Source organism: Python bivittatus, unplaced genomic scaffold (assembly GCF_059951505.1).
Source record: "Python bivittatus isolate LINGU-HERP-01145 unplaced genomic scaffold, Pbiv_v1 ctg000840_np1212, whole genome shotgun sequence".
Classification (NCBI taxonomy): domain Eukaryota; kingdom Metazoa; phylum Chordata; class Lepidosauria; order Squamata; family Pythonidae; genus Python; species Python bivittatus.
Genome location: NW_028277113.1, coordinates 18,407,519 through 18,421,894, shown reverse-complemented (window position 1 = coordinate 18,421,894; position 14,376 = coordinate 18,407,519). Strand labels below are relative to the sequence as shown.

Sequence of the window (14,376 nt, the reverse complement as noted above, 5' to 3'; positions counted from 1 at the left end):
CCTTCTTTTTTAGTAATTGTGTGTATAGGTTTCCAATTGTATATTTATTTATTGTTTTTAACGAGTTGTGAGCCACCCAGAGTCCCCCATTAGGGGGAGATGGGTGGGGATAAATTTAATAAATAAATTAAATAAATAAATATTAATCTAGCCAATATAGGGCCATAGCAAATGTAATAAATATGAAACCTTGCTCATTTTCAAGATCAGGGTACTCCTCACAATTCTCCCAGATTCCATATAAAAGTGCAATTCTGCACTTACAAATGTTGTATATCTTGCTAGCAATGCAATAATTCAATGAAACCTATAACAACTGGAGTTTATTGGTTAAGTTTCAGCTGTTCATACATGCATATGATGAATAAAATAATAGGTCTGAAGAAGAGACCATTTTTATTTTCTCCTCAGAGGATAATCCATGGCCAGACGTGCATCCTAGGCATTAAAAAAATGTGTTGTTTTTCCCCCCTTTTTGACTTAGTACAGTGGTACCTCGGGTTACAAACGCCTCTGTTAACAAACTTTTCGGGTTACGACCAGCTCCGGCTGCAAAAATTTACCTCAGTTTGCTAACTTCGCCTCGGGTTACGAACCGGATCCGCGGCCATTTTCCCTCCCGTGACACGGTCCGCAGCCATTTTTCTGCCCCTGACACGTGGTCCGCGGCCGTTTTTCTGCCCCTGACGCGTGGTCTGCGGCCATTTTCCGCCTGACATGTGTTCCGCGGCCATTTTTCCACTCCTGACACGTGGTCGAAGGGAGGGGGACTCTCCCTCCAAGCAATAGCCGCCTCCCTGTCCTCCACGCCAGAACGGATTAACGGTAATTACACTGAACCTTATGGGGAAATTTGCTTCGGGTTGTGACCAATTCGGGCTGCGACCAGAGTCACGGAACGAATTAAGTTCGTAACCCGAGGTACCACTGTACATTGTGTAAACCTGGCAAACTATTCTTATTCAGTAAACCAAAGTTAACCATGTAAATCTAGCTGGGATCCAAACTGGCCCAATACATGGGTTCCAAGTGATTCTGTGAACATATAAATTAGGCAATCTAATACACGTTTCTGGTACTATTTCTATGGATGTAGTATTCTGCTGCCATTGTTGCACTTTTTTTGATCATAATATGGTCTTCCTTACCTCCAAGAGGAATATCTTGATGTTGACTTTTATCTTTTCTCCAATCTGCCACAACATCAAGGATAGAATTGAAATGAAAATCCATACGCTTATCTATGGTAGGATCAGTTATCCTTCCACCTTCTTGGATCAAGTCACACTTCTCTCCAATTTTATGCATTTTAATGCCCAGCTTTCGAAGAAAGAAATTTTAAAGGTGGAAAGATGTGAATAATCCTAATTACTTTTATTGCTAGCAAACTTCATTGCTAACCAAATATTCATTGGTGCCAATTAACAAGAATCGCAACTAATAGCTGTTGCAACAAAACATTTTTCAGTATTATAAAGACAGTTTACCAGATTGGTATAAAAACAAGTAGCAAGCAAAAATTAAAGAAGCTTTTAAAATCTTGAGTTTTCTATTCTCTGAATCAGTTATTTAATTTACCATAAAATATTTGTGAGCTGACTTTCATGAGTTATGAAGAAGAGACATTCTAAACAATAAGGATTATCCACTGAAAATGAATAGTCTGTTGTTTACTGCAAGAGTGACATAATCCATTATAAACTTAATCTATCATTCAGGAAGAAACTTTGAATGCAGAAGATCTGTAGCTTAATAGCACAAGTTAAGATTTTAAAATATAATTTACTTGCTCTTACGGATGGTATTCACCTCTTCATATCCTATTCCTCCATACAAACCTTCAGACAGATCCTTGCTCTTTCACAAATCATAAAACTAAAGAAACATTTCAAAAACTTCCCAATAAATCTACAACTAGAACACCTTGAAACCAAACCCTTCAGGCTCTCAGTGGAACACAAGAGTTCTTGTAAAATGTATCCAAATAAACAGAGATGTACATTTACAGGGATCAATATACATTAAGCTTGGTATCTGCAATATTTCATCTTCAAAAATGCAACCCACTTGCTCGCACATTAGTGCTATAGGATTGTTGATACAGCCATTCACAATCTGAGCCCCTTTTCCTACAACGATCCCCTTGAAAGTCTTATCATCCCATACTCGTCCACCAATTCTATCCTTTGCTTCAAGTACGAGGACCTGTAATATACAAACAGGGTAATGGTGGTGGTAAGAAACACTCTACTCTTGGTAGTTTTTTTCAGCAGTTAACATGATATCCCAGAGACACCAAGAAGATAAAAGAGTATCATCTAATCATGTGAATTGTTTAGCAAGCTTTTGATATAATATATATAGATAAGCTATTGATATAATAATACATATATATTTGATATGATATAAAGAGACGTGAATCTAAGCTCTTGAAGCGTTAAGCGGAGACATACTCATTCTAAGTTCTTGAGAAAGAAGGGAACTGTAAGAAGACAGCTGAATCTGTCATATCCAAACACTGTTTAAACTATACTATGTTACATAATGAAATTGCACCATAATTAACTTCAAGGTCATCTTGATTCTTTAGTCTCTGCAACTAGATACTAACTCTATTCCTCACTGTGCAACTGAGCAATTCACTAGAATGCTTCCTGGATTGTAAAGATTCATGTTCAAGTGATTGGAATACAATAGAATTATGCCAGAACACAACAGTATTACAATATCTTGATTTATATGATCAGGCCTTACTTTAATTCCAAAATTTTGAAGTTGTCTTGCAGCTGCTAATCCTGCTGGGCCAGCCCCAACTACAATTACAGACTTCTGCAACAAAGGAAAAAAGGAACTAGTACAAATACAATTCTTCTAAAGCTAGTGAGATAATTCTTACAAGACTTTGCACAAGTTGCATAAAATATAAAGATAATATTCCCACTGAAAAATCTATTGCCAACTACAGAAAAGGTACTGAGCAAGTCCCAGAAACATATTTTTTACTCAGGCATTACCAATGCTGCAAATATAATAATATCAGATTTCATGCATTGCTACATATACAGTTAACCGTTCAATTTGATAGATTTTGCTACTTAAATCAAGTGATACTTCCAACTAAAGAGTGAAAACAAACAAAATGAACATATACAGGTGAAGTTAATCATCTTGTAGGGAGGAGACAATAAAGCCTGGAGAGAGAGAGATCCCCTAGCTTTATTGTGTGCACATGTGTGCGTGTGTGTGCATAAACTGAAAAGTATCAGATGATGAATTTCCAACCTTCATCCAATTTCATCCCATCATGGATGGACTACTGATTTTTTACATTTAATATTATGGGAACCCCTACCCACTCACCCATTTTTGAAGCTCTGAAGGTGACTCATAAGCAAAGTTGTCAACTGCTTCAACATATAGTCTTTAGAAACAGCAAGCTAGAGGAAGACTTCAGACACTAGGTATGGACAGACTTTCCCAACTTGCCCCTTCCAAATTTTTTCAACTGCAATTCTTTTAATCTCAAACCAGAACATCCACACAGAGAGAGAGATCAGATTGGAGAAGACAATTCAAGAGGCCATCCATCTATTAACAATATAATGTGACCTCCAAATTAATAATCATGATGGAATAAAAATGTAAAAGGGGAAAAAATAGAAAAATGGCCTGTGGCTCTTTATTGAAAAACTTTAAAAAACTAATTCAAATGTTGACAAGACATATTTCTAGTACAATGCATTTCAGCAAATCAGGTGCAGATTTCTTTTTCTAGTGATTTCTTCTTTAAGGTAACCCCCATGCCAGAAAAAAATCTAAATGCTTGATGTCTTCCCAGAACTCAAATACAAGAGATATAGTTAAGAATATATGTATTACATTTATTATCATCCCTCTTTGCCCTTCTTTCATACTTTCAGAATATTCTGTAACTGTGATGGAATGGTTTGAAGAAGGCCGCGTTCGGGGAGATAAGCATTTCCTTAGCCCCCAGCAGGATTGTGGGAAGGTTAAGAAGATGAGACTGGCACCACCCTAAGGAATTCACGGTGTTTTGGCTTGCTGGCTTGGGAAGTTTAGCTTCAGTCTGGGGAGATTCTGTCTTGGAGGTGAAGCTAATTGTGAGGGGAAAATTATTAGTAGCCTTCTATATGTTTTAATGTTAGTTTTGAATGCATTTAATAAAGCCAAGTTAGCTGAAATGTGACCTGTAGGGCAATGACAGGAAATGTCAAATGCAAGACTAAGCAAACTTGTTGATGGGAACAGACGTGACAGGGACGAATAGAACAGGAAAGTATGGTAAAATTAACACCAAGGAAGTTATGGTTCAGTTGCTAAACCTAGGAGTCATGTCTGTGGTTTGTGGTTTTTGAGGATAAAAAGGATTGCAATGAGGGGGTCTGCACCCACTTGGTCAAGCTGTCTACCTGACAGCTCGGTCAAGTTGGTCACGACATTGCAATGTGAATCTAAGTGAGTACCATGTATGTTATTGGTTGAACTTTGCTTGCTTATTGAACTAACATTTAATAAAGCTTTTAGAACTCTGAAGTGACTTGTTTTATGGTGTGTCTGCCTCCCGTGTTTAACGTGGTTTTTCCCCTGACATAATAAATGCAACAGAACTGTTTCTGTACTGTCTCGTGGAGTTCTTTGGGCTGAACCTGACATCAATCTCCCCAGACTCAATCTAAACTTCCCAAGCCAGCAAAGCCAAAACACCATGAATTCCTTAGGGTGGTGCCAGTCTCATCTTCTTAACCTTCCCACGCTCCTGCTGGAGGCTAAGGAAATGCTTATCTCCCCAAGCGCAGCCTTCATCAAACCATTCCATCACAGTAACCAATTTAATGGTATACTAAATTTTAAAAGACCTACATTGTGGTAGTCCTTGGGAAGCAGGGCTTGGTCTCGATTAACTGACAAGACTCCTGTATTAATCAGACCTTTCCTGGTCATAAAATGAAGAATTCTCTCTGTCTCCCGAACACAGCGAATACGTACTAGTCCTCGGACAATTATGTGATGAGTACATTTCTGAGGAGTTAGAGGTTCCTGTAGATTGAGGGAAGAAAACCAAACCCAAAAGAAGAAAAAGAGTCATGAAGCAAGTCCAACTCAAGCCATATAGCAAATTGTGTTGCAAATGAGGAATATTGGCTTATAAGCACCTATACTTCTGAAAAATAATGACAAAGGGACACATTTAACAGTAATAATAATGACATCACCAACTAGATGGGACCAACATTTTATGACCCTTGGGCAGAGTTAGGGAACAGAAAGGGTGACCCAAAAAGCAGGGAAAACGAGCCTGAGTTCAGATGTTTTTAAGAAATGAAATCAATTCCTTAAGATCGTGCATGGCTTAAGGCACCCATTTTTTCTCTTAAAATCCCAATTTCCCTTCCCCAGGACAGAAAATTTTGGCCCAATTAGGTATACTCTGAAAGCTTTCTTGCAGTTGTAAGCCATGGGTACATCTATGAGATAGACCAACTATTCCAAACCTGATGTCTTTCAAAATTGTTGAAATATAAAACATTACTTGAAGTTATAGGAATCATAGCTTCAACACATGTGGAGAGCATCAGGTTGGGGAAGGGTGATGTAGATTTCATGTGAACAAGAGTATTTAAAATGAGATTATCAGAATTAAATGAGTGGAAAACACATGCTTCAGAAAATATCACTTTTGCTTTCCTGTGTTTCCTTTTCTAAAAGGAGTATACTCTCCTTATCCATAGTTTATTCTTATATGCATTAACCAAATCTGCCATTGCATCAATCTTACCTCAAACACTCATTTGACAGGTGCTTTTGTAAGTATTTTTCTTGAATGACTAAGGAAAGGGCAGATGTGGAAAATGATTTACCCATTCTATAACACACCATTGTGCTAAGAACCAGGCACTCCCTTCCCTTTCTAAGTGTTCTCTCTCCATATTTATCCTATTTCTTAGGTTGGAATAATCATAGGATCCAGACATAACTACTTTTGAGGAAAAACTACATGTGAGGTACATGAAGCTTGGGAAGAAAGTCATGTTATTTTATTGAAGGAAGTTGTTCTTTTATTGAAGGAAGAAATGAGCACACCTGGATTTCTCATGAACATTTCTTCTTCTCAACAGATGAAGGGGCTACTCATCCCACTTGCTCCACAGCACAGCTTTGCCGGTGACTGAATACTTTTTCCTGGTCACAAAGCCACCTTCATCCCAGAAAATTCTTATTGCTGTAAAGTTGGCAAAATTGCAAGTGGAAAATTCCTACCTCTCCCACATTCTGATCCCACCAGAGAAAAACAAAAAATGGACAGTGAGAGAAGTAATCTGTTCCTCTAGAACAGCTTGAGGTTGCCTTCATGGCCTTCCAGCAGCTTGCAAAAACTTGGCTGTTTTGGAAAGCCTTTGAAACCTGACTGTTGTAGAGCTGTTGCAATGATGTGATTGCTATAATAATATATTAAGTTTCACTGCATTTTATTAATGTTTTTCATTGGCTTGTGTTGCTGCTGTACATTGCATATAAACCTCATGAATAAATCAATAAAGTAACAAGTTAAAAAAAAGCTTTTTTAGATAAAAATCTCTTGGCCTAGTGAAGGAAGCTCAAAGAAACTAGAATTAGCTTGGTCTTCCTTACATGAAGTTCCAGAGCCCAGGAATAATCACTAAGAAGATCCTGGCAGGAGAGTTCTGACAGGACAGAAAAGCTTCACAGTCCCACAGAATTATCAAAATATTAAAATGGTATTACTTGATAATCTTTTGAGAATACGTAAAACGTACTTTGCAGTTTGTGTACCACAAGGCCAGAATGAGATTTCGCAGAGCTAGGTACATGGTGGGGTCCCGGGAATATTCTGGAAACTCATAGAGTTCATCTAACTCCATTACATCTGGCCTTACACACAGGGCTTTACCGCATTCATTGGGCTGATAGAAAGGCTGGAAGTATTTGTTCATCCCTGAAACACAATAAAGAATCAATTGCCTGTAGAACAGCCATGAGTTCTCACTCGGTAAAGGTAGCGCAAGGAAGAGATGCAATTTGCTTATAAAACTACTATTGCTGTTGCTTGTTGAAAAGTGTTTGTGGTGTTCATGGGTTTCTCTGTGCTCAACATAAAAAAGATAGCAGCGTGTGTATCCCTGTACTATTTAGAGTAGGCATGTGTTCCTGCCCTGCACTTAGACACATAAACTGTATTAATTCTACCAGATACACATAATCAAAGACCAGCATTGCATGCTATTGAGGCAAAGGTTCTCTCAAAGTTTCATTCTTTAATTACATTTTCATTGTATTCTTATCGCCTCCAATGTGGAACAGATCTCTCAATCCACTTAAGTGGTATTCATACTTCACTGGTCTCATTTGTGGTGCCCCACATTATGGTGAATGCCTGCTAAATTGCTCTGGTACTCCCTTGCTGAAGAAGTTATGTAGCAAAGACTCAAATTGGCACTAAAGCCACAGAAGCTGATATGCATTTCTCTACAAGGGTTGCCTCATCATATGGTTACATGAAGATTTTTATCAGTGCAACCGGATAATGGACAGAAAACTCAATCATTGCAACAACCAATATGGTCAAAAATAGGAGCATGCCTTCCTATATTACATAATTCTCTGCATGTCTCTTCATAAATATGCTCCATGAAGGACTGCAGCCTTAAAATGCCTGGGATACTCTCATCATACATGGGAAAGTGTTTGTAGGATAGAAAAAGTGGACAAGTATAGGCAAACTAACATACTTTTAAAAATGCTACTAAGCATTATGAATTAGTCAAGACTAATTATTAAGGATGTGCAAAACAATTCAAATTTGAACTGTTTGAACTCAAAACACTGTTTTAAAACTGTTTTGAATGCAGAACAGCTCTTTCAATAATTTTGGAAGTGTTCTGAGCTCAAAACAAACTCAGAATGGAAGTGAATTGAAAACACTTCCAAAGTGATTGGAATAGCCAGAATTGTTAGATCAGAAATGGGGAATTAGCCCTCCCTATGTTGCTGAATTACACTTCCAGCATGCCTCATCATGGGTTATGCTGGCTGAAACTGTTGAGAGAGAAAATTCACCAACATTTGGAAGACCATAAGTTCTCTGCCCTGTTTCAGATGCTTTGAAAACAGTGTTCACCTCTGTCCAACTAGACATCATTTGTTGTTTCATCATTTGCTAGCAAAGCAAAGTTGCTTCCACGCTATGTTTTGACTCCATAACCATGGTTTATAACCTGAGGAATGAAACTATTGTACTTCCACCGAAGTACTGTAACATCTTGCAGTACCTTCCCACTGCTTCCTCCCAAATGTGGCTGCAATGGTATTAGTCACCTAATTCTCTTACCTTCTGTGATGGTATAGTGCTGTTCAAGGGCAGAATTTGGGTAGGCCCAAGGGAAGGATGCAAATAAGATCTAGTCAAAATATCAAGGAAATTTGCAGGATTTACCCTGAATGACAACTTAAAGTCCAGAAACACACTCAAGTCTTTCAAAGTAAATAAAAGATATTGTGTTACGGAAGACTGTTTATAAGCCCCAATTTTCAAAGCAAAGAATTGAGAACTGCAGTAGAACAATTCTGGGTTTAAATTACTGAGTAAATTTAATTTGAAATTAAGAGCAATTAATTAATGTATGAGTGTTGCATTAAAGAGTCCCTTCGCCCTGTTGTGCAGGAAGCCTCTTTTTAAAATGAGATGTCAGCTTTGGGGACAACTACAAAGGGCTGCTCTTTCACTATTGGGCACTTCAAGCCAACTATTACATCTCCCACTATTTCATTTCAGAGCTGAGACAAAGCAGGGGCTAAGTGGACTCATCTCACCATTAAAATGCTGCAAGCCATTCAGTATTGTGAGCCTGTAGTGCTTGCTGAGAATTGACAGCCCATCAAAAGGTGCCCTTCCTGGTGAACAGTGACCCAATCAGTGCTCAGTTACCGGGCAGTAGCTAAATGCCTTGCAAAAGTGCCTTCACTTTTGCCCTAAAAAATAAATCTCTTCCATCTCTTCCTCCGTAGTAAAAGAAACTAAATAAAAAGTGTCTCCTCTGCCCACCATGATGATATCTCTTGACATGACAATGTTGTATTCTGGCCTCTTCACTCACCCCTACCATTTTGTCATTATGCCAGGAGACCAGGAGATGAACAGCACTTTTACCAACTGACCCATTCAAACTATTGGAGGGAAATACAGACATTTCTGCAGTGCTACTCCTGAAACCAATGCAAATTTTCCATTTGCAAAGCCAGCTCACAACTGTAGCAACAAGAAGACAGGATCAAGTTCAATGAAAAGGACACAATGACAATGTTGACTGGGAGAATAAATCTGCTTGAACCTACAACTGATAATGCCCACTGTCAGTCATAATTCAAATCTAAGTACAGAGTATTTAAGGGAGGACAGACCAGAAAAGAAATCCTAGCTTACCAGCTATGGAAGGTGGAGTCTTTAAGTGCTCCATTTTTATCACACTGGATTCACCAACCAACCGGTGAGTACTGGTACAAGATGGACTCATACCCACGCAGTCTGGATAGTATGCAGACAGAAGTGGAGCAGCCACACTGTCCTTCAACAGGGGAGGAAGGATAAGCATGGAATACCACCAGTGATCTGAAACTTCAGCAACTCTCTAGAAAGAAGCATTGGAACAAGAGACAAGAAGAAAAATCTTAGGAACAACTCAAGCTCCCTCCCCCTCCCCAGTATTATTTCTCAATCCTGATTGCACTTCACATCAAAAGACAAATTGGAGATAGATAGATAGATAGATAGATAGATAGATAGATAGATAGATAGATAGATAGATAGATAGATAGACAGACAGACAGACAGACAGACAGACAGACACACATACACACACACGCAATATATATTTGCCAATTCCCTCAGAGGTGCAGTAAAATTCTCTGAACATGCCTTAACAATGTACAGGTTACTCGTTCAGTTGGTTATAACTAAAAAAGTTGAGCTTTTTTGACACAGGTCATCATTATCCCTACTACATTAATACAACTTTGAGAGCTAAGACTTTGCAGTGACACTGTCGGGAAAGTAGAAATGCTCCGTTTTGTTCTTTTCAAAACAGAAGCAACATACAGATCATCCTGCAGACACAGTACAAGAATACTAGCCACATCGCTTTATTCAATTGCTCTGCGTTCTCAAAAAGTGACCAGTTCTAAAACAGAGATGTTTGACCGCATCATGAATTTATTGCTAAGCATGCAACTTCTATTAATCCATTAGTTTTAATATCACATGTGTTGCTTACCAGATCCTCAGGCATGGAGCATTGGTCTGAGCCTTCCACCTGGAATAAATATAAGTAATCTGAGTCTTTCCAGCTGGAACAAAATGCCCTCTGTCATCAGCATTGTAAATTAAACAGCTTCTAGAGTTAGATAATGTTTTGTGACCGAAGCAATGGTGTGGCGTCTGCTCAATATCACACAACATTGTACCTGACACTCAAATCTGAGGTTTTTTTTTAAAAGATGTGGGAAGCATTTTCTTTCAAGAGGGCAGCAGTTTTGAGAAGGTGATTTGGAGCAGGGAAAAGGACATGTACCTTTCCACTTTTTGTATTTTTTTTTTCCTGTCTTCCCCAAAAGGTTTTTAGATGTATATAAATTTCCTAGAGATGTATAGAACTCTATCTGAAGAAAGAAACATAAGCACTTCCAATCAACAGATGAGATATTACACCCAGAAGTGAGTTTCTGTTTAAAGAGAAACACTTGCCTGTGACAAGCAAGAAACAGAGTACTCAACAGTTTTACTCAATGACTAGTCCAGTGTTGTCCAAACTTGGCCACTTTAAGATGAGTGGACTTCAACTCCCAGAATTTTGGAGTTGAAGTCCACTCATCTTAAAGTGGCCAAGTTTGGACAACACTGGACTAGTCAAAAGCAATTGCTATGCCAGGGATGGTCCCTGGAACAAGTGCCAAAATAACTTCGTATAGTGGCCGTAATATTGGGTGATCATTAAATCTCACAAGACTTTGGCATCTCAATACTCACAAGATTTCAAATGGGAACACCAAAATCTCTTGGTTTTTCCATTTTGTAAAATTAATTTCTCGTTTAATCTGTGAAACCTCTCTACAATACAAATAGGTCATATGCCTGTAAGTAACACATTGTTGACTCCTCAGAGACCCTCAAAAGAAATCTGATGATACAAAAAAAGGATTGGGAATGATTACTTTAGTGCAAACCACATGAGCTGCTCCTGTGAAGTAACTGGTATGAATGACTAGCAAGTACGAACAGATGCAACATTGCAACAGATTATGAAGATACTGACCATCAGTATAGTACATTGCCATCTACAGGCAAGCTCACAGAAACATTATATAACTGGGGTAGAAGTAGCCAAGCCACCAGCCTGTTCAGTGCAACTGGGTATTGAAGGTACCTTAGTAGAACTGTTCAGTTTCATGCCACAGCGGTATGCTTTGGCTATTTGTGAGGTAAGCTGGATTTCCTTTGTCAGCTGACGCCACTTCCCACACTCCGGCTTTGTGCACTGAACCTACGGGTTTAATAAGTGATATTTTAAGAATTATAAATATAGCCATTCAAATTGGTTCAGAAAGTTCAAATTAACTTAAATTAAATTTAGCCATTTTATTTCAGAAATATTATTGGGAACTACCTGAAGCTTCAAAGAGAGAACAATACAAAGCAGGCACAAAATATCCAGGCACAGATATCATGCTTTCTATGAAAAAGGTCTTGGACTCAAACCCTGAGTAAGGGTTGGGTAAATCCCCTGTTGGAAACTCTAATGGCTTGTAACCAATCAGTATAAGCAACACTGAACTGGATAAAGTTGATGTAAATCATATTATGCATATTATATTATACATGTATCCCACCTTTCTTCTGAGAGCTCAAGGCAATGTGGGGGGTCTTCTTATCTTCCTATACAAATTCAGTTGGAATTAATTTTTGCAGAATATGCTATTCTATCCAATGGCTAAATTCTAAGACACTCTAGAATTATTTACAGTGATACCAAATAAATGTACATGGCCAGCGCCCATCCAATCCCTAATACATGTTCTAATTAATTTTAAGAAGCTACCTATTCTGATTTTCACCATAAGAACTCAAGATCTACAGCATAGCACTTGCATCAGAAAGGGTTACTGAGAATTGATTGATTACATGCCATCGAGTCGTTTTTGACTCCTAGCGACCACATAGCATAAGAGAGTTGAAAATATACTTGAATTCTTTTCAGAAAGTTACATCATTATAAACAAAAAAGCTGTTACCCAGTAAGGAAGCTGTTGATCAGCCATAAAAGCTTTAGGACTGGGTTCACTTTTTCCATTACTGGTCCAAATTCTTTTCCACGCAGTGTATTTTTCATAACCATCCTTATGACTAACAAGAGTGGAAAAGTAAATGATGAGTAGAAGGAATAAACAGACTAAGATTTCTATAGCTTATCTAAATCGGCAATATTAAGGAAAAAAAGGCAGTCATTAAAACAATAGGACTACAGGCAGTAAACAGGCAGGAGGAAAAAAAAAGTCTCTACAGAAACATCTCTCACAAAGTCTCACAGAAACATCTATTTAATTTTTTTGGCAGCAATACAGAAACAGTTTGCTATTGCTGTCTTCTGGCTCTTTTTTTTCATTTTGACTTTCCATTCTAGACTACAACCTGAACATTCCCTGGGTCTCCCAGCCAAATATTAACGAGGCTTGTCCCAGCTTGTGAGCCCAGACAAGGCCAGTCAGATACTTCCACCTGCTGAGGCAAAACTAAGCAGTGGTTCTAACAATTATTTCATGGCAAAGATTACGCTATCCTATTGGTTTGATTAATCCAGGGATGGCTTTGAATGACAACCCCTGCAATTATGTATAACTAAATCTACATAATAATTCCACTATTAGAATTGTTTTCTTCCAACTAAATCTTGGGTTGTATCCAACTTCAACCACCTGCCAGCAGAACTAGGCTTCCTACTAGATCAGATTCTCTCTCTCCTCTGTAACTTTACATATGACCCCAACCTGCTTGGGAGGGAAGGGAAGGCTGCTGTTGTACAAACTGAAGCACATGGAAAACACCTATTATGGAAGTCTACTTGTATGATTCTTGATGTTGCTTTCACAAACAGCCAAACTTTAAAGCAGACAGACAATCTTTCAAGAAGATACAGTGGTACCTCGGGTTACGAATTTAATCCATTCCGTGACTCTGGTCGCAACTCGATTTGGTCGCAAGTCGAGGTAAAGTTTCCCATATGGTTCAATGTAAATACGGTTAATCTGTTCCCCCCTCCGAATTTGGTCGCACCCCAAGGTAAATTTCCCCATAAGGTTCAATGTAAATACGGCTAATCCGCCCTCCGAATTTGGTCGCACCCCGAGGTAAATTTCCCCCATAAGGTTCAATGTAAATACGGCTAAACAGTTCTGAAACATATGCATTTTATTTTTAAACCTCAAAGACATGAAAAAAAAGTACAGTACAGCACAGTATGAAGAGGGAGAATGGGGTGGGGAGGCAGTTATTGTTTGGAGGGAGAGTCCCCCTCCAAAGGGACATCGGGGAGATCTCCTTCAGGGGTTTCCTCTCTTCTTTGCCTCTTAGCTGCAGGCTCAGTTCTGGGGAAAAACCTGTCTAAAGTCAGTTGTTTTTTCCTGCGCTGCATAACCCTCCAGAAATGAATTATTCTTGCCAAGCCTGCTCTGCATTTTCTTTGGAGCCATGCTGACAAGCACACCAAAAACCTTCCAAACGCCACAAAATATACCACAAGCCTCACCGAACGTCTCCTTGCTACCGCGATCTCACCCACAGGAAGCCACGACCGCGTGGCAGCAGGGAAAATGGCCGCAGATCAGGTTCATAACTCGAGGCGGAGTCCGCAACGCAAGGTAAATTTTTGGGGCTGGAGCTGGTCGTATCTCGAAAAATTCGTAAGCAGAGGCGTTCGTATCCCGAGGTACCACTGTATTTGAATACTTTATGGTGCCTTACAAATTCTAATTGAAAGTATGTGTTATGTAGGGCAATGGTTGCAAATAAAATTAAGCTCTATTAAAGTCACCCTGTGATTATGGAGCTGTTCCACCTTCCCATATGCGTCCAATACATACTTAACAAAAGAGAGGCAAAAAGGAACAAATCCTAAAACATGTTTTCCCTTTTGCTATGACTGCTTTGGACATAAAGTTTTGACATAATTCTGAAAGAGAATATCTATCAATATCTTAGTATTGCGTCTTCTAATACAAGGTGCTCAAGTTGTCCGGTGTACCCTGAAACAGTGCCTGCAAAACAGCCAAAATTTATGGTAATTGGTAGAT

General features: G+C 38.8%; 1 protein-coding gene across 2 annotated transcripts in view; it reads right to left on the bottom strand.

The window, feature by feature from the left end:
- KDM1B (lysine demethylase 1B) overlaps window positions 1-14,376 on the bottom strand; it is a 50,038-nt gene that overhangs the window by 9,708 nt on the left and 25,954 nt on the right. For both annotated transcript variants that reach the window (XM_088130731.1, XM_088130732.1), the window contains 9 exons: window positions 12,322-12,433; window positions 11,457-11,573; window positions 10,308-10,346; window positions 9,461-9,665; window positions 6,798-6,976; window positions 4,882-5,058; window positions 2,755-2,829; window positions 2,068-2,205; window positions 1,149-1,320 (listed from right to left, as the gene is read on the bottom strand). In XM_088130731.1, coding sequence (XP_087986857.1) covers window positions 1,149-1,320; window positions 2,068-2,205; window positions 2,755-2,829; window positions 4,882-5,058; window positions 6,798-6,976; window positions 9,461-9,665; window positions 10,308-10,346; window positions 11,457-11,573; window positions 12,322-12,433 — 1,214 coding nt within the window. The remainder of the gene's footprint in view (window positions 1-1,148; window positions 1,321-2,067; window positions 2,206-2,754; window positions 2,830-4,881; window positions 5,059-6,797; window positions 6,977-9,460; window positions 9,666-10,307; window positions 10,347-11,456; window positions 11,574-12,321; window positions 12,434-14,376) is intronic.